Here is a 27,339-nt window from a genome sequence, read left to right as displayed (position 1 = left end):
CCTTTTTCGAACCTATGCAGGCTGGCAGTCCCTGTTCGGATTTTCTGAATTTCGGTAATCGCCTCGCCGGTAAAGATTTGTCACCCGACGGTCACATTGATAGAAGTCAGAAGGATGATCGCGGGGATAGTTTCACGTCCGGAGAAATGCTGGATCTGGATTGACGAAACGCGGCAGACGTAGATAAAACGGATTCTTACTTCCGGAATTATTCGTTTTTTTTTTGTATCGCTGCGGTTTGCCTGGCGAAATATTCGTGCATTGCTTCGATCCTGTTCGGTGCGTATACAGAAATGAAAGGTAATATGTGAATAAAAAATAATTAAATTGCAATGAGGAGGAAGGTGCATTTTGGCAATTTTATAGTTTTCCGTTCTGCAAAAAGTTACACATATTTAATACGATAGACCAAATTTTTATTACTTACGTATTTTTACTTGCAAATTTATGTTGCTAAATAATGAAGGATACTACATACAAATTATCCTAATATTTTTGAGAGTGCGCAACGATTCGCAATCGAAGGCTAAATAAAATATTTCGCGAAGTAAAAAATTAATATAATTTCAATCAATTTTAATAAATATATTTGTATAAATCGAAATACAAATAACCGTTCTTGAATTATGCTATATCGCTACTTTCAAGTTTTCTACACTGATTTACGTAATATGTATAAAAAAATCTATCCAGTATTTTATATTTAGATATTTTAATGTTGAAGAATAAATGAAAGTCTTTTCCGAGCTCCTCTCTTTTATTCGGTGATAATAAAAAATAAAATATAGTATATATCCGTTAGAACGAGAAAAATCATCTCAGCATTGCTGTTTTTAATAAATACGTGGGATAGAGAGATACGAAAGACTGCGGTATCCCGATACGAAGGTTATTTAGATTTATTCGCGAATTCTCGACTCGGCAATATTTTCTCCGCGTGTACGTGCCAATACCAATAGGTGGAGTGGTTAATACCGTCCGCCCTGGCATCTATCCCTGCTACTTGATAGTCAGCTCCCATTCGGAACCGCATCGTCTTATATAGTAACCTGTACAAGCAATCTGATTTGCAATTTGTGGGATTTATTATAGAATTGACGCGAAAGACAAATTAGTTAGCAGTTTGTTGACGTTCAAATTATTATATGCGAACTGTTCATAGATATATATTTTTAATCGGGATATATCCAAGCAGAACATAAAAGTCATCATGATGTCAAAATGGCTCTAAAATGATTATCAAAAGTCATTTTTTCATTAGTTACAATTTTTTTAAATGTCTAAACAATGTTAGCGTGACCTATTGTTCTGCTTGGATAATATCTTAAAAATTATGTGCTTGATTATATTTGTAAACAAAGTTTGATTTTTGTTCTTTTTATGTTACATTTTATCACTATACAATAAAATATAAATTTATAATGACAGAGATGTTGGTTTGTAAGTGTAACTACCATGGTATACCCATCGAGTGATATCTTATGGTCGGAGTTAGCATTTATCTTCACTACTTGATAGTCAGCTCGTAGAAACCTTTCTACATTTAGATAACGTGGGGGAAGAAGATGTAATATAATATCTCGGAAAACGTAAGATTGAAATAAACGTAATAAGTTATAAAAGAAAAGAAATGACATTGCTTATTCGTGTATCGATAAGCGCAAGCATTTCTGATACGAAATTGTTGGACATCTTTTCCTTTGGGAAGCGAATTTTTTGATCAAATTGAAATTTATCTCTTGTCTTCAATTTGAGATGCAATTTGAGATGCTTTTATTGAATAGAGTTAATAAACTAATTTAATAAACTGGTTAAACTTATCTTCATTTTTCTTCGTGAAAACATAGAATTGGCGAGTAGCAAATTAATAAAATTCTGACGCAAATCCGTGGCGGCGACACGTTGCTGCTTACGAACGCGGCGCCATGTGCGCGAGCAAACGTGTCGGAAAATTTACTTTTCTCCCGCAAAAGCCGGCAACCCGCCGTCGTCGCAGCTCGCAAATACGCAAAAATTAAGTTGTAAAAGTCGCTCCGAATCGCTCGCGCTTTCCAGCCACGTCTGCCGCGAGGAGGAGTGAATCCCACGGAAATTCCATTCGTTCTTTCCCCGTACCCCCCGTGCACCTCCTCCCCGTCATTCACGGGACCTCTCGGAAGGGAATTCGCGGCCTTTTCTCGGCTGCTTTGCATCGAATTATTTAAAAATGCACCCGACGTACCGAGAAACATCTACTTAACTTGAAAGCGCTTCGGGACGTTCTTAACGCGCCGGAAGTACCGTGAGAACAATGGCGTTAACGATGACTTGCTGTCATTCGACAACACCTTACCTACAAAAGACGAAGAATTCGAAATCCTTAAAAGCCAACCGGGATGCTTACGACTATTCTTAACTAATGTTTCCTAGGTTGTAGGATTTTCATCTTCTGCGATACATTGGTATAATTATCATTTAACGTATTTCTTTCACACAGTAGTTTTCTCAATAATGTATCAAATTACGTATAAAATTTTATTTTTTATGGAAAGAACGATTTTTTTTGCAGAAATATATATCAAAACCTCGTATTAATTATATAGAAAATTGCACAAGTTTTACATCTTTGATACATCAGCTCAAAAAATATCTATTATTGAATCTTGTCTATAATATAATTTGTTCACCATTCCAAATAGAATAATAAATACACAGAATCATAATATAGTCATAATGATATTATAGGATGTCATCATAATGTCATTTAATATCTAAAACTGAATTTATAAATGATAAATAAAGTCATAATGATGTCCTTGTGATATTATTATGATTTTTGATTGAGATATAATCATATGTGATGTAGCTTAATTAACTTATTTTACCGGAGCTTAATTTATTATAGAATTAGTAGATGTCGCATTAATTATGATGAAAATTGTACAAGTTTCATTACATCTTTATTACATTTTTGATACACATTATACATCAAAAACTACTATCTATTATTGAACCTTCAATGACATTTTTGTTCACCACATCACAAGTTACATTACATGAAAAAATTCTTTTTTTTTTCATCAGGATTTAATTTTTTATTTAATTAGAAATAGATTAAAAAATTTTAATTAAAATAAAAATTAGAACGCTCAACGCTGGTTAGAATCAAAATTTTATACAGCATTACGAATCATGCTCGAACTTTTTATATAACTATTTCGGTAATCTAATAAAATTACTTTCAGCTCTATATCTATTAAATTTTTAGATATTCAGCAAAATCGTTCTTTCCGTGTAGAAATGTATCCTGGACGCGCGCGGGCGGTTATTATCGGGTAATCATTTCCAATAAATCCATTTATGGATAGCGATTTATCGAGCAAAAAGAGATTAGCGCAAGCGTCGCTGATCGCCACGCGGGAGATAATTGAATTTGGCTCGGCGGGCTAATCGCATTTTTGTAAAGAACCGTGCGATGAGAATGGCCGAGGATGAGCATTCTTGCTTTATAACGTAATTGCAGCAGAAAGTATTCCCGCGTTAGATCACTCGGCGCATTATGGCTCCGCAGCCAGTACCCGTATAAGCTGGGAAAGAACGCTCGTCCTTTTCTACGGAGGCGCGAGATTTCTCCCGCGGGTATAACTTTGGTGAGCGAAACGGCCCCGCGGATTATCTGAGGAAGTGCGAAGAGGCTTTTAACTCGGTATAATTTATTTAAAAGTCGAGGCCGAGGGGGCTGGCCGCGAAAGGGGAATCTCTGAAGAAACAGCCTTAATTAGCACGGACTTTCTTACTACCGGCAGATTCTGCCTTAATTTTCGCAGATGAAAACCGCGCGATCCGCCTCTTCTTCTTCGTGCCTTTTCTTTTCGCAAACCTCTCTCTTTCTCTCTTTCTCTCATCTTCTTTTTCTTCTTCCCTCTTTCTTCCCAGTGACTTCTCTTCGTACTTTTCGATATCACCGCGCCTTTGTCCTTAAACGCGTTTGACAATTCGCGGTAAAGAAAAGTCCACGTGTTGATTAAATCCTGCAATTAAGGGCAGCGATGTTCAGTCGAACGTATATGCGGGATTTAATGTGCGACGAGTAAAGTTGAAGTCTGAATGTAATATGATTTTGCTCGATTCTATGGACTTTATGTAAAGCCTGTCCCACATTTATCGCAACTGCGTAATATGCGGAATCGATTTTAGCTTGATGAAGATTTGATGAAAGTTGTGTAATCAGAAAGATATTTAACATTGCAAATGAAAAAGTTCAGTTTTCGTAAGTTAATATTCAAGAGATGGATAGTAAGGCCTTTCTCCCCTTGGTTAATCTTTAGATTTTATAGTTTAAAAGAAATTTTATTTAACTTTATCATAAAAATGTATGGTATTAAAAATTTAGAATCTGTAAGTAGTTCTTCCGTGAGTTTTAAAAGAATTTTATTATGAGCGATGAACGAGACTGTATTTCGCGGATTAGACGTACTGTTCTCACTCGCATTTTCACCGACGTTACGTTGAGAGAAAAATTCAGTACTTGTGACTATAATCGCATGATAAAATAATTGTGATTAGAAGCTCCATTTTTTAATTATTACTCTATAGTGTTACTCTATAATATAATAATTTATTATTTTATGAAATAATAATAGGCCTATTGGCTACGAGCCAAGATAATTAATGCTAGAATTTATAATAATTATTATAATAAAGAATAATCAAACATTTCGATCTGTATCAGGCCATTTTCAACATTAACCAAAATCAAATATTTTGAGATGATATAGAAATTACAAATATTGAAAGGCAAATATTTGATATAAATTATATTTTTATAGTTTTGTAAAAGAATATGTGGTTAGTATTAGTACCGAAAATAAATTATAATTATGATAATTACGACCTTTTTTTTCTCTCATTGCAGACACTTTTTAGATTCAAAGTAAATTCGTGGGAAGAATCGAGAAGCTCGTTGTAAAAAAACGGGCGTCTGTTGTGCATGCCTGACGACAACTATTCTCCCTAACAAAGTCAATTGACGGCGCTGCCGTAATGCACTGCCGCCTACTTTGGAAAATTTACTTTGAATTTCGCTTCCTTTACGAGCTTTTCCTTTCTACTTTCCACGGGACATTACGTCGTTCCTGCACCCGTGCGCTGGTGCCCTCGCGAATTACCTCGTCAGGTATTCAGCCCTCATACACAGCCATTTCGCAAATTCGATCTTCCTCAGTGTACGAGACGCGGCGAGACCCCTCTGCGTTTCGACAGGTAGAAGGAGAAACAGACGAGAGCGAGTCAGCTAGTAACGTTAAATTAAACCGACTTGCGACACATAAAACTGCGCGACGTCGTTTGATTAACGCTGTAGCATGGAAGGCTCAGCATAAAAGAGATTATATACGTGCTAAAAATGATGGTATATAAAAGAGATTGCGTATTAAACTAAGAATCTCGGAACAAGCTACTTCCCCAAATATTTCTTCTTTTTAACTTCATAATTAAATAATCTCTACTAAAAACAATAATGTGCTGTGAACTAAATTAAGTTTTGATGCTAAAATTTATAGAATAAATATTCTTGTATATTTATAGAATAAATATACAAAAGCAAACGTTTCGAAATTATAGACTATCTTCAATGCGTGCGTGCGTGTGTGTGTGTGTGTGTGTGTGTGTGCGTGTATGTGTGTGCGCGTAAATTATAAAAGTAATATCAAAAGTTAGTTGGAAATAAATAAATAGATCATAATTCATATTAAAAGTCAATAGCAAATATAAAAATTACGGGCCTTATAGATTATTTAATTATTTCTTTTGTTTGATAATTCATTCGATGACAAAAATTCTCTGATCAAAAATATCAGCGATAGAATCGAAGTGATAGAATTTAAAAGTGATAGAAAATGCTGCGCGTTTGCTATTGGATTAGACGCACGTGCACATTGTATTATACTACTAAAAACCGTTAGGAAGAATTGTACGGAGATGGAAGGAGATAGTGAACCGTTCAGTCGAGAAGAAATTTTCCCAGGATGCCTTTTGTTTTAAAGGCGGGAGACGTGAACCTGATCTGATCCAATCTGATTTCAGTCTACTCGAAAGACTATCGTGCAGACATAAGGTTTCTTTTCTGCAGCAAAGTAAAAGAGGCATGAGATGTTGGCGAAAAGGTGAGAAAGAACGAGAAAGTGGACCAGGAAATGAAGCTGCAATCTGCTACGACAAATATTCGCCGTTGGCGATCGGTAGTATCTTTATTGGATTTGATAATTTTCCACTTTTAGAGAAAAAATAATTACGAAGTAAATCAAATTAAAATCGATAGAAATATGGAATAAATTAACTCGCAGCATTCTTAATTTTTGTTCGAGAAAAAAATAATATCGCTATATGCTTATATTCGCGCAATACATTGAAACATCACACTGAAAATATGTCAAAAGACAATAACTGTTCTTTTCCGATAAAGGTATAATTATCGTGTTCTTTTAATATTCATCATTTTGCTAATTTGCTGATTTCGTTCAATTATACAGTGAATTAAATTTGACCACTCAGCGATTTCTTGATTATCATATTTCCCATTTAATATTCCTTACTTCAGTAATATTCCCGATTCAGACTCGTAAAATTTAGATAGAAATTTGTCAAATGGATGTTGATTTTAAAGATTGTTCTTCATTTAATTTCATCCTCATTTTGGCTAACCAGTATTTCTTATTGCCCATAATGAAATCGTAAAACTCGGCTCTTTCAGCTGACGACAGAAAACTCGGTTTTCTCGAATACTCGATATTCTGTTTTTGTCATTAATCATATGTCGCATTAGACAAAAAGACATTGAAGTGAAGAATTACATTCTTGTTATCAAAGAAAAGAATGTAACTACGAATTACATTCACGGAATGTTTCTGTCGGAAATGCAATTTTTAAGAATAAATTAATTTAGCTTGTGTGTGTGTCCTATTGATAATCAAAATCTGATTGCTTATTTTTACCACTCAAGGAAATCATAATTTTACCACTTAGAAATTGATCAATTGAATTTATTTATAACGAGGGAAAAAAGTTTAACAGAGGGAAAAAATACTGCGCGTGAGATATGCCTCTATTTCTCATCCTTTTACGAATCTTACATATTCTTAGAGTCTCGAAAGTTTTATATGTCTCGATTATAGCGAGCATAATGTTAGCGGGGCTATCTTAACTCGTTGCGGTCTTTTGTGGGGAATACCCAATATATCATGACGATTCTACTCAAGCGCGTCTTTACGAGCCTCGCCAAGGAATTTATGACTCCAAGATAGAATTGGATCGGGCGGTAAGCGTCTGTTGAATACCGATTACGCATTGCGTTACTTGCACACATTGTGAAGCTTGCTCAATTTGCGGAAAGAAATATTTTCTTTCAAAAGATGTAAGTCATGGCATTTTTGACGATTTTGCTTGTATTATCATAACTTTTTTTACGACAAAAAAATAAAGACCAGTATTTGTTGTATAATTTCCTTACAGAAATCTAATGCTATTTTAATATTGGTAAATGTAATACTGAAAGATAGTAATTAATTATTTTAAGTATTAAAAGCACGGTGCTTTCAGTGGCTCCAAACACAGTGGCTGCCAAAAGTTTTTGAATAACATATGATTTTATGATAACTTTATTATCAATTTTTTTCAATTTATATTAATACAATTTTTGTTACATTAAACTTAAAAGAACATAATATTTTAAATACTAGAATATATTAAATTAAGTATACTTGTATACTTGATTTTTATTTGTAAAGATTCTTTACTTGAGCAATACGATAAAATTACATTGGCCGTAAACTTTTGGTACTATCAGTAATATTACTGTTTTTCAATAATAAATTGATCAGTATTAGATGTAACAGTCTGTTCTTATTTTAAAATCATTTTAATCTCTTTAATCTCTTATGATAATTTATCTCTACTAATTTATGACATTTTAAAACTTAAAACGGTCTTAAATATGAGAATCTACTATGAATAGCAACCTATGACATATAAGTTTCTATTTGATTATAGACATTCGGCAAAATAACTGTCGGAAAAGTAGACATTAAAATTTCATAAGATGTCACAAAAACCTTCGATATGTCTTCTGAACGCGACGAGATCCGCACGAGATTTCTCGGTGCGCGATAAATAAAGCTCGCGTTAAATTCACGGGAAGCATTAACGAAATATTCGGAATTATCAAACCCCGGCTTCGGTCCGGTTGGGTATGAATCTTGGATATCGCCACGGTCCACCGGGACAATATTATCGAGTAGTTAAATTCAGCGGTACAATATATTTCGAGCCAGCCAACGGCTATTAAGTTCGCTCGAGCGCAGTGCCGCGGGGCGAATTAATTAATAAAACCCGTTGTTCATTAACTAATTGACCATCGGGCAAAGAGCTTCGCTGAGAGATTTCGTTTCTGATGCGACACATTACATTGACCCCCAACGCACGAGCGTGATTTAATAATTGCAGCATGCACATATCACATCACGTGTACCAAGTGCTTACACTTGATGACGGTAAAACTATTAAGCCTAATTTATTTTTTTTTTATATGCCTTAAAAGACATATCGGTAGTCACATGTAAAGGCAACAGAGTTAAAGGCTTACTCTAAAGGACGGATTTATAATAGCTTGAATTTAGTAAGAAATACATATGTATGTAATGTTTCGTATATTTATATATTTATATAAAATGCAAAAAAAGTGATTTGTAACGTAAATAAAAAATCGGGATGTGAATTTGTAGCGAAATAAATAAATCCATAAATAGCAGCTAAATTATACGAACAAGTCGTACGATGTAAAGTGTATATTATATGCACTATTCTGTAGCAGATATAAAAATTTTAGAATTAATAAATTAATAAATTACATCTCTCACATTATATTTTGTGCCAAATGTTTAGTGTATCTTGTCTACTATATTTATAAGTATTTATAAATATATTTTCATATATTTGTATATTCTTTAATAAATTTGTTGGAAATGTTGTTTTCTTGTTAACAAAATTTTAATGCGGCATTATTTGTCAGATTCAATGCTCTAAGCATGGTACTTGTTTGTTTACAATAGTGCGTGCACGTCACGCGCATTATTTTGAGCACGAGAATTTCACAGGAATTGCCAATACGCCAAGCCGTTTTGCGTCATCACGGAAGAACATTTATACAGTTGTAAGTGGAAAGCCCGCTAACGATCTACAAACTAATATGTGTAATAGCACCGTACTGGTATCGGGGCCAGTTGTCGGGACCGTTTCCGCTTTTCAAACATGTTCTCAAACGCAACGGAACTATCCAATAACATTTACACTCTGCTCACGTGATTGCTCAAGATTTCCAAACTTTACTAAATACCACCACGAGGTAAAGCCTTCGTTTCCACAGAAGCGACTTTAAAGCTCACCATTAAATGCATTTGACCCCGTTTGTCAAATTTCACTTGTGAATATTTAATGTACGTTATTTTGAAGGATGGATTCAGCTTAATGTAATAGCGCTTGAATTTATTAAGAAATAAGCATATTTATATATACTTGCGTATTTATGTATTCGTATAAAACGCAAAATGCAAATTGATTTGTGTGGTGTAAAGCAAAAATCAAAATGTAAATTCGCATAACCTAGTGAAATAAATAAATTCACAAAAGGGCAATGTTTAATTCGTCGTTTATTCGCATCGACGGTTAATATATATATATATATATCGCGTTCGAACGAACTCGGAAAATTATTAATAGTGATAATCCGGGGTGTGCGTGCACGTCGCCAGATGGTGAGTTTTAATAAGTCAAATTAAATTGGATTAAGAGGAGCCATCCGCACGATACGGGACCGAGGATTTTGAATATTATATCAAGAATTTTCTGCAGGTTCCTGTGTAGGAGCAGCCGTGTAGTAATTTGGCTACATCAGCCGGAATGGAGCGAAACGATCTTGCGAAGGAAAGATTGTTTCTTTCACAATTGTTACAGCGTGTCTAACACGCTTCTAATTAATATGTCATCTTTACATAAACTTTATATTTCCAAACAGAAATTATTTTAATGCAATCTTGATAATGTCTAATTTTTTAAAAAGCCTTATTTTAATATTAATTAACCTTCCATCTGCAATCTGAGTCTTTTTAACAAAATTTTACTTTTAAATTTCATTTTCATATTCATTCTTCAATTTTTTTAACAAGGTTTTAACATTAGAGTTAAAAATTATTCTATAATTTCTATATGTAATAGCGAGATGTTGAAAGGTAAACTTTGATTTTTTTTTAAAGTCCAGAACAATAAAAAATCTGAGCTAAACAAAAAGCTTGAGCTAAAAAGACCCAGATTGCAAATGAAAGGAGCAAAAATACGATTGCAGATAGAAAATTAAGCTTATTTTTTAAAAAATCGAATGATTTTTTGATATTTGAAAAATAATCAAAATTAATTGACACGATATAATAGATAATATCGATAAACGCAACAAAGCGAGTATATCAAAATTGTTTTCAACGATACGATTATTCACTGATTTCTTTACATAATCGAAAAAAAAAAATGAAAAGAAAATTCCTTATAATATTGGAAGTATTTGCTTGATTTACTGTTCACTTGTGTACATATTCCATATATTTCCGAATGAGCGCGACCCGTAAATATTTTCGAATATAAATCATAAATGCAGTATTAATTAATTGCGCGAGATTAGGTTGTTCGAGATAAAATGGGTTGACAGTAACATGTGATAATATGCATTCCCTTATTTATTATTAATAATCGTATTTTGGAGGCACGAAACTCGAGTGAAAATAGAATACAATGACACATGAGCACGTTGCTACGTGTGCGTTGCACTTTCAGAAACAGACGTGTAAAACGCGCAAACCCATCGTACACATTGTAACGCGTTTACGCGGGCAGGTACAAAATTCTGAAAGCATAAATTAATTTCCCCCTATTCCTCCATTATCGGCGGGAATCCGCGAGTGGGAGCATAATTTCGCAATTAATGTTTACTTTTTTTTTATCTCTAATTATATTATGATTTTGTTTCGGTCACGCATCGCAAATATTCACACTCTGATAAACCTGTGATATGTGCAACGTATCAATTTTGTAAAAATTAGCTTGTCCGGTTAGTCGAAAGTGGTCGAAATTGGAAAAAAAAAGAAAGGAGACTCGGCAATTGGCGTGTTTTCGTTAATTGAATTTTCAGCCGCTTCATTATCAGTGCCGGTTGCTCGCCCGTTGATATTTTTCCAATCGCGCTCGTTCGCTCGTGCTCGCGTTTTTCTTCGTTTTATTTTATTTTTTTTTATTTTTTTTTTCACTGTAAACGAACGCGCGCGCGCAGTCAGTAATTAAAACATAGAAAGTGGATACGAGTGGAGAATCGCAAGAGGCCCCTGTGGTCAATGAAATAAAGATATAAGAGAAAAAAATGTTTGATGCCTCTGCATTAACTGTTCGCTGCATTTAAGTATTTTGGATTGATTGTTTTTTCAAACGTGGAATAATCGAAATATTTTTCTGAATTTTTAAAACAGAATTTGCCTTTCAAATCGAATTTTAATTTAATCATTAATATATTCTCAGGCCTTTTAAAATTAAAATGTCAATTGTAACATTTGATAAAAATGTCTGTCATTTGATAAATCTGTGCCTTCGAGTTTCCTTCAATTAATTTTTTCAGTTGGACGTTAATTTGGTTTTATTATACGTTGAATTGTTGCGATGATGTAGTTTAATAATGCTTATTAATAAACTACATTTTACATGAAATCAAACTAAAATCGTGAACAATTGCGTAACAATTGCTCGATGCATATGAGCAAAAGAAATTTCATCGTAAGGGGAAATACACGTTTTCCCGAATTGAGCAATCACCGTAATGTGCGTTACACCATAGACATTGCAAATACGATGTTAACGCAATGTTGTGTTACGCCGGAGTGGTGCGAGTCTTCCAGCGAAAGCGACGAGAATCTTGCGAACTTACTTTTGCATAACGTAACTCGATGTTAATAATTTCTTTTATTTCATCAAGTTTTTATTAAAAAATCGCATTTTAAGAGTTGGATATTTATGTTGAGTATCGTCCATGATATGCGAAGTGACACGCTTATGATCAGGTAGAATATAAAATCATAATAAGACCGAGGTGATATCAAGTCGAAGACATTTTAGGAAAAATTTCATTCGAGGCTCTTTATTCTTTAACTAAAAAAAAAAAAATCACTGTTATATGAAGAATTTGTCACAAAATCATCGTTAAAAATGTATCAAAATAATATTATTATGATTTTTCTTAAAACAACTTCAACTTAATATCATCTTGACTTTATTACGATTTTGTATTGTAATGGGAATGTGAATTCGCTCGAGGCACGAACAAGAAGAGGTTTCGAGGGTGGTTCACGACCGACGCTAGTTTCGATCGTAATCGCGCAACGATACGCCACGGTTGTCCGACCATATCAATCACATCAGAAGCGGCCCAGTCGATTCCGCGCGTTACCACAATAGTGTTTCCACGGGATTATTGCCACGTTACATCGGTGTGTGCGAACAACACCCAACGCATTTTGACGATACACTTTATCGCGGCTTGCATGCCGCACTGTAATCCCGCATCCTTCCCAGTCTTGGGTTTCTCTTTCGCATCGAATAAATAAGTAAACCGCCATAGAGTTGATTTGACGTCGCATGTGTTATTTTCGCAATATGTTTCTTTAGAATATTGCGGCTTTCCGATGATTTCCCTATAGACTCTCTCTGTCTTGATCCTATTGTTAAATTATTAATGACTTTATGCCATCTCTTCAATTATTATATTATTTTTATCAATTTTAGAATTTCTATACAGAAATAATAGAGGAAGATTTTTATTAAAAAGAAAAGGGTAAAAACATTTTCATAAAAGAAAGGGTGAAAGATCTCAGTTGAAAAATTCCAAAACTTCGGGGGCAAAGCCCCCGTCCATTTTAAATTCTTTACGATGCGAAATAACTTATAACAACGTCGTGGATAAAACACTTCTTTCACCATCCCCTTCTTATTCGATCGTTGGAATTATTGACGAGCCGCGGATTATATCGAAAGTACGAAAAGGGGCGAAGACGCTAAGGAAAAAGAACGCGTATCCGCGGGCGGGAGAGGAGGCGAAAAAAGGCGCGCCCTTAAAAAATAAACGAACAAAGACGAGGAGAAAAGGAGGAATAAAGCGAGGAAGAGAGGCACACGCGCGCGCCGATAGAAATGGCGACTGCTTGATACACCGTGCACATCGGATAAATTTTCAATCGGACAAATTCTGAAAGGGTCGCTACTACACCCCCGCTACTGCCCTCTTCTTCCGTTCCTTTACCCACCTCTTCGAGTCCCCGCACACGACCGAGTAAGTTTAAAAATCGATGCAGTCTCGAGGAACCTTCTTCGTCTTCTCTCTCTCTCTCTCTCTCTCTCGCACTTTCTCTTCCCTCCTTCTCGATTTCGCAGTGAAACTATCCTTCCCTTCCTTTATCGAGTCTCCTTTTCTCCGTCTCGTGAATAGGAAAAAGAACGTATACACACTGGCCAGCGATGGGCGATATAAACTACACTACGATAAAACGTACCCTCTCCCCGCTTCGATACGATTTTTGGTGGACACGATTGGTATTCGAATGCATATAAAGCTGTCTTGTTTTTATTTTTATCAAACGTTATTATTTTAGTATTTTAATTTTTATTGCCTGAAGCTTAACTCACGTAGCGCGTATTAAAAATAAATAATTAATTTATGTGGCTCCAATAACGTTTGCTATGCAAATTAATTATTTGTTCCGTGAAGCTACCTTTACTATATAAACCGCTATAGATCGAGAGAGCGCGCGTATTATTTTTACGGTTCGTTGCCTTGCGGCCTGGATCTGTATTTTTAATGCTTTCTGGGTACCTTTGGGGGATTTTCCAGTTTGATACATCGCATATGCGCCACCGAGATCACGAGCCGCAGAATTGCAAATCGAAAATACGTATCCATTTTTTTCTCCGAACCTTGCTTCGCTCCGGCCTGGTACGTTTCGACTGCGTGTGTGTGTGTGCGTGCGTGTGCGTGTGTATGTGTGTGTGTGTGTGTGTGCGCGCTAAGACGAAGCTCCCGAGGTATTGGATGTGGTTCGGGGTGCCGAAATTCCGAATGCGGGCCACGTAGACGCTAAAACGCCCCCATGATTCAATTCGCATCAGCCATCCTCCCTCGCCCACCCCCTCGTCGACCTCTCCTTTCATTTCCCCTTTCATACCCCCGATCGTTTCCCCGCAACCTCCTCTCTTGTGCACATCTCCGCGAAAGCTCGCGAGTTTCATCCTGGCGCGAAGACATTCTCGAGCGTGTCAACCCGTGCACTACTTACCACGATTGTCTGCTCTCACCCTGCTACGGGATATTCTCCTTTTGCCCCTCGCGGTAGAAATTTTCCTTTTACGGTCCTTCGCGGGGATGCAATTCCTATTTTAGGAGCGCCGATCGAATACATTTAGGCGCTGTGCCGAGTCGAAGCTGAGCGGGCCGAAGAGGGCGAAGAAGACTTCACTTCAACCCTCGAGGATCGATATGCGGCAGCTCGGACTCGTAAACTATCGCGTATCTACACAGACGCGCGGCCCTGACACTTTGAAGCCACTTGAAGAAAAGAGGCTTGGAGACGATGGTGCACACGTGGACGACGGATATGAAGTGACTTAGAAAATAAGTTGGTTAAAAAAAAACTAAAATTGTTTTTCTTTATAGATTCAATTTTATCTCCGAGCTGACATATTGAAGCACTGTTAAATAATTTTCAAATTTGATTTATAATCAAATTAGACTTAATGCAAGTTATTTTTTATTATTTTTATAGGTCGCCACACACACACTGTTCTCACTTAATATATTAATTTAATTAAAATAATGAAATTAAATAAATTAACTTAAGAAAATGTAACTGATGTGTTGAAACTAATCACAGAAATGAATTTAGGTAATTATATATTTTGATACATGGAAATTAAAAATGTTATTTAATTCGAGGAATTGGGTTACCATTGCTCTTTGGATATTTAATAGTACAATTGAACAAAACTCTAATTTTATTAAGGTAAAACGCATACCTCATATGATGAGTAATATTTCATTATCTATTTGAAGCTTAATTCGCAAAAAGCTTTTTATTTTTAGCAGCTTATAGTTCGAATGTTATTAATAATTCTGGTTAAATCATTTGCAAATATCAATATTTCACTTCATGTTCCATTCATTTATTAATCCATATAATTATTTTTTAATATATTATCTTTTTGTCTTATAATATATGTATTTTAAATATTATACTGTTTTAGATTAATATTTAATATAAATGTTTTTAATATGTAATGTTTCTAAAATTTAATTAATTGCTACTTTTTAAAATTAGAAACGTTGAGTTCGTTCGTGTTACATATTTAATATATTACGACACAGGATACTAGTAGAGTAATTAAATTCTAAATATTCGCAATGCATTAAATAAATAAAAAAAAATAGTACTTCATACCAGTGACAGACACAGTTAGTTAATTAATTGGGAAAACGATCAATTTGATAATTAATGAATTGAAACTCGATTGAATCGATGACGATGAAGTTACATGGAGATGCGACGTACGTTAATTCTATATGGAAATTGGACGTAATTAAACAAACTAATATATGGGCCATTAAAATTGGCAGAATTGTAATGTTATTCATTATATAAATGAATTATATTTGGACATTGATGAAAAAAATTCTGTTGGATATATTCATTGCTTGCCTAAACATCGTATTTCATTAATACAAGGAAATTTCTCATTTTCAGTTAATGGATGTGATAAATGTAATATAATGTACGCGAGTGAGATTTCTATTTGCGTGGGAATAATCAGAGACTCGAATCATACATACAGGATGAATGTTACATTCAGGAACATAATATTTGGTTTGAAAAATTTTATGATAAACGACACGCTGTGTAGCAAAGAAACGAATGGATTAGCTTCCATTTTCGCGCGCGAACGCCGTGCATGGTGAAAAAAAAGGGAAGTAACATACGCGTACGGAATACACGTGCCAGTCAGGTATATATATATGGAACTCATCGTTCCCAAGCTATTTCGTAAGTCCGCCCAATCGTAGAACTATTTTGTTGTACGTGGCCGGGTTCGGAATGAAATTTTCCTTACTTTCTGGTGCTTGTCAAAATATCCGAAATTGTTAAGATGAGGTTTACACTGAGTCGATGATGATATTTACAAAAAAAAAAGAATTCTTCCTACGTTATGTAAAACAATTTTGTCGAAATTTTGTCATTAATATTTTCTTTGGACATTTCAACATAAAAAATTTTTATATTTCAATATTTTTTTAAATGTGTACGTTGATATTAATCCGAAAACCTCGAGCATGGTACACAGAATTCATCGGTCGAAATTGTTAGAGAATTGCGAGTAGATCACCCCGTATCGGAATTGTAACACCAGACGGTCTGTGTTATTTTGTGGTCGCAACGTAAATATTTTTTTGTGGAATTCGAGGTAGCAAAACATATTTCGGAAAAAAAAGAGCTCTGTGCGAAATTTATTCGGCAGCATTGCAAATCTGAAGTGTTTTCTTTATGTAAACGTCGCAACGATGGATGAAATAGCTTGAGATACCTCTTTAGTATCGAGAGCGCTACCAGATAATGTAGTTATTAACTCTAGAATACTATCGTATGTAAATTTTACGTGCAAGTGAGCGAGGTCGTTGAGCGTTAATCTAAATAGTGTCGTTAATATAATGTCTGTTGTGAGTCAATAATGTCATCAAAATTATATCATGAAAGACACAAATAAAATCTTTGGTCATAGAATGAAGTGATACTTATGATAAAATTATAGCAAAGCAATGAGAAATATATATAATACGTTATTTTACGCAACACGTAAGCTAAGATTCAATTTATTTTTTTGTAAAATAAATAATAGAATAACATTATTAATTATTATTCTTCTTAAATAAGCAATAATTGAAAGTAAATAAGTATATATATCAAATATGAATAATGTATAATTACTATTTCTCTTAATTAGGCAATAAGTATAAGTTACAAAAGAATACATATTATATGCTAGTAATAATTATTTATTTGCAGTATTGTAAAAATTATTCATCACAAGTATCAAATTTATTCAAATTATACTTTGATTCCTAATAGTGAGCTTGATATTTGAATCAAGATTATTAAATCAAAACAATTTCAATTTGCTTATTACAAATCATTTAAATAACCCTATTTTCGTTAGAAGCGAATATTATTGCTTACGTATTTTTATAAGTATTTTTTAAATTTATATATATCTAATTTTGCAAACCGTGTGCTAAAATCTTTTTCAATTTAAAAATACAATCATGAATAGAATCAGAATGGTAAAGAAATATATATTAAATTAACAAGTAATTTAATAATTCTTGATCCTCATAAGTAGCTCTTAAAAGGATATTAATTTTCCACATTTTTCAAAAATCTAGAGTAGTAAAAAAACTTGGGATAGACAAGTAAAGGTCCAGATTGTAGATGGAAGGAATTCAGAGAACAAAATATAATTGCAGACGAAGGGTTAAAAGTATGAAGCGTATGAAAATTTTATATTAATTAGTCAAGTCTATTTCTTTGTGCGTAAAAACGTATTCTCTAAATTCTTTGGAGTAAAATTTCACTCTAAAGAATAAAAAATTGAGTTAATCTTGAAATCAAGTGGCTCAATCTTTAAGAGTCAGATTTCACTCTTCAAAATGAGATTCATTCTACAAGTTTTAGAGAGTATCAATTAGAGAGTATCAATACTGTATCACTCAATATCGATAGAGTTTTAGGATTAATAAGCAAATGAATGTTGATAGGTACAATATCAAACTCGCGAATGTGCTAGCATAGGTTACTTTGCAACAGGCAGCTTTAGGTAGGAATTTACAGAGTCGCGATGGGGCGAAAACGAGGGTAGACGGCGATGACGACGAAGCAGGCTGAGGTCAAAGATGATACGAATTGATTCGTAGGGAGACGAATGAAAGCTCGTCGAGGTCTCATGAAAGGGATGAAACGCAAACTTTTCAACGACCCGATGTGAAGGGCGCGATTTCTTCTCCATCAGACTTTTTCCTCCTTCTTCTCTTCCTTTACGGCCGTTCCAACCCTTTTGCGTGAACGACGCTTCCAGATAGACTTTCTGAAAAGGGCAACGGTATTTTCTGACTTTCCTCCGTAGCAGCGCTACCTGCATATTAAAATCTCGTTAACGCCGTCGCTCAAAATTATCTTACGCCTTTCTTTTTTCTTCTCGCTGACTTTAATGCGTAGCCGCCGGGTGAAGCTGTAATCGATGCCAAAAAAGAAAAACACTTTTCTTTTTAGTACTTTAGTAAATGCGCGAAATTGGAATATGAGTTTATACAGACAAATTGGTGTAATTACATTTGGAAAAAATTACAATTATTCTTTTTTAAACAATCGTTATGAAGCAATTAAACGTCACAGAATAACTAATCCCATCGATGATAAATGCGTTTCCCAATAGTGATATTTAAAACATCACGCGTATAAAAATCTGGATTTATTTTTCGTTAACCTGGAAATAGTTATCTAGTTTTTATTTTGTATAAATATCAACTGGAATATTTTAACACCTCAGTTAAGTCTATTATTGAAATATCTATTATTAAGTAGACATATATTGTTATATATTACTGATTCTGCAATTTATTGGTATTTGAGATCATCACATTACGTATGTAGATTTATTTAATATTTTTTTAAAAAGTATGAAAAATAGGTATGAATTCTCGATCAGTAACAAAACTACTGTGATTTAATTTTATTTGCTGTTAGTAAAAATCATCCCAAGTGACTATTCTCGAGTTAAAGACGTGTATACTGCGATGGTATTTCATAGAATTGTTAACGAGAGATACATGAAACGCGCGCATCTCAATCTAAAAAAATCGGACTCTATATGATCAGTTCCACCCGATGTGTCTACTCGCTGTTTATAGGTAATTATAAGATGAATTTAACAGGTAAGGTAGGTTTAATGCTTAGGTTATTCAGTCTATTATTATCAATAAAGCAAAATGCAAAATGAAATAGTAATGATGTAATATTTCGTAGGTAATTGTTTTTTATAATCAAGAGATGGTTATTAATTTTCGCGCTTAGTATTGTAGCTCGTTATTCTTTATATCATTATATTTCATGTATATTTTCATTATAATGTTTATCATTAAAGAGAGTAAATTCTTTGTAAGGTAGAATCATATGACCAACTGATTGTGAGTCATACGAGTGTAAACACATCAATTATAACTTTTTCTTTGATACTTTTGTTATTCCAGACCATGGATTTTAATTCATTGTGAAAATAAGTAGATAAGGCAATTGTTCAGAAAATAGTTTTTTGTGTAGTATAATGTGTGAATTTATATCAATAAACATATCAATATGTTAATAAATTTATAATGTGTGAATTTATATCAATAAACGTATCAATATATTAATAAATTTATAATCTTATAAAAGTAATACATTGTGGATCATTTAATTTTCCATTTCTGTAACTTTTTTTTGTAAAAAAAGGGAATCATATACTTAGATTATATTGGATACATATAACTGAAATTGTTTTTTTTTTCAAATCTTCACTGCATCCATGTGAATATTTGAATATTTGCTTTTATATTTCAGAAAAGTGCTTCCTTTTTTATTTAACCATTAGTTTTCAATTTTGGACTCAGCAAAAAATTAGAAAAATTCGCAAAGCTTAAAGATAAGCCATGTATTATAGTTTTATCAAAACTGCAGACGCAGAGATATTTTACTCGAATTTTCTTCTTCTATCGTTATACTCTGTATATGTAGGTATAAACGGTAAACATATTATGCGAGATAATAGAACAAATAATGTACTACTAATAATGTTACGTGTCGTAGGGCTTGTTAATTGATAAGGACGGCTAATCAAAATTAATGCGGTCATCGTTAACGACGACGATGTCGAACTTTCTCCAAGGTCCATTCGTCTCTTTCACAAGGATCAGACTCAGCTAGATTCAGGAAACCTCTGGCGAAACCCGACGGTCCTACCGCGAGAATATCCGGACGTTTGTCAAACGTTTTCTTGCCGCGACTTGTCGGAATCGGCCCCGACAAATTGGCTAGTGAGGCAAAAAGCGATACCGAGCTTTCGGCGTGTCTGTATATGTCGCACGTTGGTCGCCTGTTACGGAGAGCGAATCCCTTTCGTCGCTTTTTGCATGGGCCTGGCAAACTCGCGCGGCAGTTCGCAAGATTTCTCTATTACGCGTAATGAAACGACGCGGTTACGTCTGAAAACACGACAGTGGGATGGTTAAACGAGATAATTCATAGCGGCCTTGGAGAATGGACGAGTTCTGGCTGTTTTGATACGAAATAGCGGAAAGCTTGCCGAGAAATTAAACGCAATTACAGTCGCGATTATGATCCCTTATAATGCGGTCGCAAATATTTTGGCAGCTTGATTTTCGAAAGGATATCACAGTAAAAGGAGACTGTTTTAGAAATTTAATTTACACAAATATTACTTGGATAAAAATTATTCTTAAAAATTTTAACAGATATATGAATAAATAATTAAACAACAATTTAATAAGTAAAATTTAATATAAAATAAAATAATATAAATAATTACGTAAGATTTAAAAACAATAAGTAATTATATTTACTAAGTTTTTTATTTAATATATAATAAATATATTATATTTAATAAGTAATTTATTTTATCTGTAATTTTTTATATATAATTTATTAATATATGTTTATATAAATATATAAAAAAAAAGACAAGAATAGTAAGATAGTCGTAAATGCATTCCACGTATTGTTATATTCTTTAATATGTGTTTGTAAGAATTGAGATAATAGTAAACTCAACTACAAAGGCATTTGATTATAAAAAGATGTGTTTGATTGTGATTATGAAAAATAGTTGAGCTTTCTTGATTGTCAACTATCAATCGGCGGTCATCGTAAGGGTAGGAGTCAAACTGAGAAAGTAGGACGATCTTATGAAAGCGAAGGGAACTATGCTCATAAAAGTCGACTCCGAACTTTACATCCAGGATCGACTCGAGTTCGGTTTGACACATCACAGGAAAGTTATAATTCGGCTTCAATTTGGCACATTTGGCTGAAGAAGTTCAGAGTCTCGCTCCTTGGAACGCGCCGTGAAACTTTATATTCACGGTCGATATGGATAAAATATACGCGTTTACTGACGATGTTTGAATTAATAATTTTCGTCACCGGGTAAGCGATCGACTTTCAACCAAGTATCGGAAAAGTTTACTGGTTCTTTTCTGTATCGCGTGAGATCGCTATTTATTTATATCAAAATATATGCATCACTTCATCGTTCGAGGATAAATCACCGCACATTATAACTCCTTTTTCTTTCCAAGATTTTATTAATCGGAAAGCTTGCATACATCATCCCTCCCTTATGTATAAAATCCATCACGGAGAATCTCTTCCGACTAGTTCCTAGTTGGGTAATTGTTGGGTAATACTTTAAGTGTCAAGGGTAGAACGTTTTACCAACGGCTTATTCCCGGCCGCTTCATTTATTATGGCCCCAAATTTATCACGGTTGCGAATTTGTCGCTGTGGCGAAATTTCGTGGACGTGGGTTGAGTCCACGCGTTTCTGCCGATGGCTCGCCATGCGAATAGTGCCCACCTGCTTCGTAGGAGAGAGAGAAGAGGTCATGTGTGTATGTCGCGGCGTACGTGCGGCGACTGTAAACGCGGACGAGGCTTAATAATGGTGGAAACTTGCGGCCTAACATTCCAACGTGACCGCTGGCATACGCGGTTAGCACACCTGAGGGATTTTGAGTTATGACCGGAAACGACGTCGGCAACGGCGGTCAGGGCAGACGCAGAGGGTGACACAGGTGAACGAAGGGTCGTAGGGTGCGACGCGAGGGACTTGGAGGGACTAGGTGAACGGGATGGCGGGGACGCGCTTTGGGATTGCGGACGAAAGCGAGCAGGTCGAGGACGTAACACGGTGACGCGCAAGTCCGCGTTGCCTGGCATTAATTATTTCATATCCAGAACTCAATTTCCCGTCTGGCTAAAACAGAGTCAATTCTATCCTTCGTCGGCTCCAGTGGATCAGAAAGCGATATTAATATCGAAATGTATATGATGAGCCATCTAAAGTAATCCTTGAGTTTTAAAAGAGAAAGCGGAAACGTGAATTATTTTATGTGAACTGGATGTTTCTAATACGTGTTATATATACTATATATATTATAAACACACCGTCAGGAATTTAATCCTTTGGAATTAACGCTAAAATCTGTAAGTTATTAATACGATTATTAACACTAATTTAGTTAATATAGCCTCATTTAATATATGTCGATTAAAAGACACTAATAAGTTTCAGGAATTATAATAATACAACATGCTTAAAAAAATAAATACTAAAAGTTCATTTTAATAAGATATAGTTCAATTTTTTTGCGGATGTAATATAAAGAAAATAGAAGAAATGATTTGACATTTTTGTTTAAAATGACAATTTTTATAATATATTATGAATTTTTATAATGTATTATGAAATATTTATGAATATATTATGAATTTATAATATATTATATCCTGGTAACATGAGTTTTCACATCCTCAGTAACACTATTTATTGGCACAATATTGACCTAATACATTCCTAATGCAATTAGCCCAATATATACCTAATGCAATGTCAACTATGTATTGTCAATAAATTACTACTAGGGATGTAGTTTATAATGTGATAAACGAAAGATGTTACAAACACAAGGCTCAATAATGGATAATTTTTGAGCTATAATATATCAAAGGTATAAAATTTGTGCTCACAGAGCACCTTTGATACATTATAGTTCGAAAACTGTTCATTATTGAATTTGATGTATATGACATCTTTTGTTCACCACATTATATTAAACTACATATATGTGAAAACTAATTCATTTCACCAGAACAATTTTTCATATAATTATGATCTTTTAGTTACCAAATGGTGATGCTACATTTTGTAAAATACGTAATACGAGACGTATTAGCTGGCAACGCGAATTAACGAGCATCCTATAATCGAGAGGATCCCGTAAAAGTACGATTAGGTACGGCAAACCATTATTCTCTGATGTCGCGAGAAGACCGTCGTGTATCTGTAATCCGCTGTGCTCGTCGACAAAATTGAAATCTAGAAGCAGTGCTGGGCGTCGAGCTAATTACGTCTGCCACCGTCGATGTATCGGCTGCCATCGGCGAATATTGCAGCTCGGTGCTATCCGCGGCAGTCGACGACAATTATTGGCTTGATTGTAAGTATCTTCGTGCTGTAATTGGACTGTCAGTGAAGTACTTGCACACAGTCAATTATCGCGAAAAAGACACGATTGGGCCGTCGCTTCGAGCTTCACGTTCGCGTGTAACTTACGGCAACAAGTGGAACTTATAAAGTACGACTATGTCAACGTTCCATTTCATTTCGAGTTACTAGAAAATGGAAGTTAAATCGAAAAACTATATACAATTTTTCTCCTCTTACATCTGTTACTTTATTAATTTGAGCGTTTACGATTTAAAATCGATTTACGTAATGTATAAGAATGTACAAATGAGATTTTATTTTTAAATAAAGCAATATGAGTATACAAGGTAACGGTTTTAAGAAATGCATTTTTCTGATACGAACAATAACTGCGAATTTCATTATCAGCTGTATCGCTGAACTACGGTGTACTTCATCATACACCGTCCCGCACTTCAAAAGTTCTCCTGCTAAAAGCTAGCGCCGTTCTTTTACGGCAGGTCATTAATGATTAATTGCCTTTCAACGTACGGCAGCCACGATCAATCGATCGCGATCGACAGCAGCTCTTTCCTGTTTCTCTCTTTCTCTCTATCTCTATCTTTCTTCCTCTCTTTCTCTCTCTCTCTCTCTCTCTCTCTCTCTCTCTCTCTCTCTCTCTCTCTCTCTTCGACCATCCACTCCTCGACGCTCAACTCGCATTTACCACTGATGGTTTTGCACGCAATTTGGAGTCACGCCAGGATGTGGTTTCCCACGACCATCGTGGGAGGAGGATACCGTGGGAGGTGTACCGAGCGGAGCCGGATTGTGAGATGGAACAGAAGATAGGCAGTCCGATCGGCTTCTGGACGCGCGGATGCAGCGTATTTGAGCGGATTGCCAAGTAGCTGCCGTGCCGCATTCCACAGAATCCGATGGTCCGCCATTAAGTTTTCGTTCAATTGCAGATTAAGGTTTACTTCTGACGCATTTTTGAATAATCTGCTGAGTTTGTGAATTTCAATTTTATCCGTTCTCCTTAATTCAAGCAATTCTATTCATATTTTAAATATCATTATTAAGTATATATTAGGTCTTATTTAAAAAGCCAATTATATAAAGAATGATTTTGCAGAAGCACCTAAAAATTTAGCTGGATGCAAATCTAAAAATAATTTTGTTGGGCTGTTAAAATTATTATTATATATAGGATGCTAAAACATACATAATATGCTGTAAAGAATTTTGACACATATCCAGCTTGAACATCTTATGTCTAACTATTTGAAGATCCAATAAAGTTAACTAATTTGTATTTAACTGACATACTCGTATACACATAGACCAAATATTCTGTTCATAGCTTGAAACCGGAAGATGGCAATTTAACAGGATCCATGTGTCTCTTTCTTTCTTAAGAGAGAGGAATGCTCTTTGTCGCTCTTGACAGTTGCAGGTATAAGATAGAATGAAATAGTACGAATGTTCAACGGCTACTAGTTTTATCTCCCACCACTGAAAAGCATGCTTGGTCTGTGTATGTTATTGATTTTTAGACACTTTAGCTAAACTCTTCTCTCCTCGCTAGTTTGTTCTTATTTCAAGACCATCTCTCTTAAGTAATATTTTAAGATTATTAAAATAATCTTAATAAGATTATTAAATTAATATCATAACATAATATTGACTGAAATTTATATCCAGAAAAATACTTTATCTTATTTTTTCATGAAAAAAAAAGTAAACTAAAACGATGAGGTAACACACATACACACATAGACGTAGTAAAAGAAAATAAAATTTCTCATGGATTGCGAACGTGCTTTTCTGAGAACATACGAGAATTTATTTACTTCGAAATGCTATCTAGAATATCATGTGAGGAACTCATGAAGCGACTTCCTGGCTCCAGGAAGGATTTAAACAAGAGCTTCTCACTCATGGTGGTGCTTCACTCATGGTGAGCGTCCGCAAACCATTCACGGGATCTCTCGCGTGTGGCAATGTTTTTGCGAATGTTCAGCGTATGTTTGCGTGGCTAGCCTGCGGGTATAGACGTTCGTAGATGTATTCACATATGCATTCTACCTCGCGTTTACTACGTTCGTTTGCACATTTGTGCGAGTTGGACGCAACTTGGCCACAAAGAACAACCGTGTCCCAGAAGCTATTAAAGCTACCGGAGAGTATATTAATTTCCTTAGAATTATCTCTACGATAATATTAATCCCTAGGAAATTCCTTCCTCTAAACATTGCTTTCAATTTCGATTCTACTTTAGAATCAAAATTCGCGGAAGTGCGTATTAAAAAACACTAATAAACACTATTCAACTGTGACGATCACATTCAATCATTTTTATATCGCTTTGAGTCGCACCGATTTTCGTTCTCACTTCACAGTGCACATACGGATCTAGACAAACTGACGTACGCATACCCAGAGGGAGACAAAGGAAGGATATGAAACATCCGGCGATGGGGATACTGTTAAAATGTCGCCTTCGGGGTCTTCTTGCAAAGCTACCGACTGAGTCATCATTCCACGTCTCCTTTTCAGCTTGCAAGATTATTCTTCTCGGGTAGGACGAATAGCGACGTTCACGCGGGGGAGTTGCTAAGAAATTTTATGACGCTGGAAAGGACGCCGAGAAATCCGCGCGACGTGCTTAAAAGCTCGTTCGGAGATCGTCGCAGATTATGCTGGAGGTTTCGGTGCGATGTCGTCTATATGTCGCGCCGTAAATTGTCGCTGTCGCGATACAACTAACTCATATTATTTAGAATTGTATCACAATTAATTTTAATCTATCTCGTTGGAATTTTATAAAAGACTGTTACTTTTATATCCCATGTGCAATATAATTCAATCAAGATATTGAAACGAAATACAATGAATTATAAAACGAGCGAATTAAATTACACAATTGGAAAATTTGTATTAAATTTAACGTATCTCAAACGATCTACTCAAATTTTTGTGTTAATTTAACATAAGATGGGTATTTTAAAAAGTAATATATAATCATTACATAAAAAATTGGCATAAATTGTGAAGGTACATTTCTTCGATAAAATTAACATTTATAATATGTTAAATTGACACATTTCAATAAAATTACTTATATGTTAAATTATCATATTTTATTCACTTATTTAAAAATTTACGTTTCAAAATGTATTATTTTTATATTAATTGTTCACTTATTAATAAAGTGTGTTATTTTAATCGAAGAAATGTTGAACATCAATTTAGCACAAAATGTTTAAATAAGAATCACATTATGTTAAATTAACACTGATATATTAAGATTTCAACCAAAAAATTTTAACAACGACCGGTTTTAAGACAAATACAAAATGTTTTTTACTGCGTAGAATAAAAATAAAATTAATAAACAAATAATAATTAAACAACATTCGATGCTGAATTTAAAATGGTAAAATCATTCCAATGCTTTTCTTGTAACCTACATTTTTCTTTTCGGAAAAGCAGGAAAATAGAAAAATCGCGTAAAGTACGGTACCTTCAAGCAATCGGTGGTCGCTTAAGGGGTAAGTTGGGCTCTCGTTGCTTCCTTCGCAAGTATCATCGACCAGTTGATCTAAGTGAAAAGTTCACTGCATTTCGGAGTGCAGGTTGATGTTGTCCTGAAACAAAACGTGTGTCAGTTTACACAAAAAAGTAAAAAATGTATATTCAACAATAAATTTGATGTAATTATTTTGCATCTATATTTTTCATATTATACAAAGTTGTAATTGCACTTATTAGACATAATAGACGAATAATCACGATATTTTGACACATTAATCTCGCAATACAATATAGAAATAACTTTCTCTTTTTTTATAGTCCCTAAAAAAATTTGTAAGAGTTTATTCAAAAAATATAAAAAATGACATTCTAACAAATTTAGATAGAATATTACTGAAATTTGACG

General features: G+C 34.4%; 1 protein-coding gene across 1 annotated transcript in view; it reads left to right on the top strand.

The window, feature by feature from the left end:
* Nucleotides 1-26,916, top strand: part of LOC105152189 (uncharacterized) — a 37,202-nt gene extending 10,286 nt beyond the window's left edge. The window contains 1 exon segment of the mRNA XM_087413225.1: nucleotides 21-26,916. Coding sequence (XP_087269351.1) covers nucleotides 21-164 — 144 coding nt within the window. The 3' untranslated portion in view covers nucleotides 165-26,916.
* Nucleotides 26,917-27,339: the final 423 nt, after the last annotated feature.

This window comes from Acromyrmex echinatior, chromosome 14, assembly GCF_024713525.1.
Source record: "Acromyrmex echinatior isolate Ae372 chromosome 14, ASM2471352v2, whole genome shotgun sequence".
Taxonomy (NCBI): Eukaryota; Metazoa; Arthropoda; class Insecta; order Hymenoptera; family Formicidae; genus Acromyrmex; species Acromyrmex echinatior.
The sequence above is the reverse complement of the archived record's forward strand: the minus strand, read 5'-3'. Positions and strand labels throughout refer to the sequence as shown.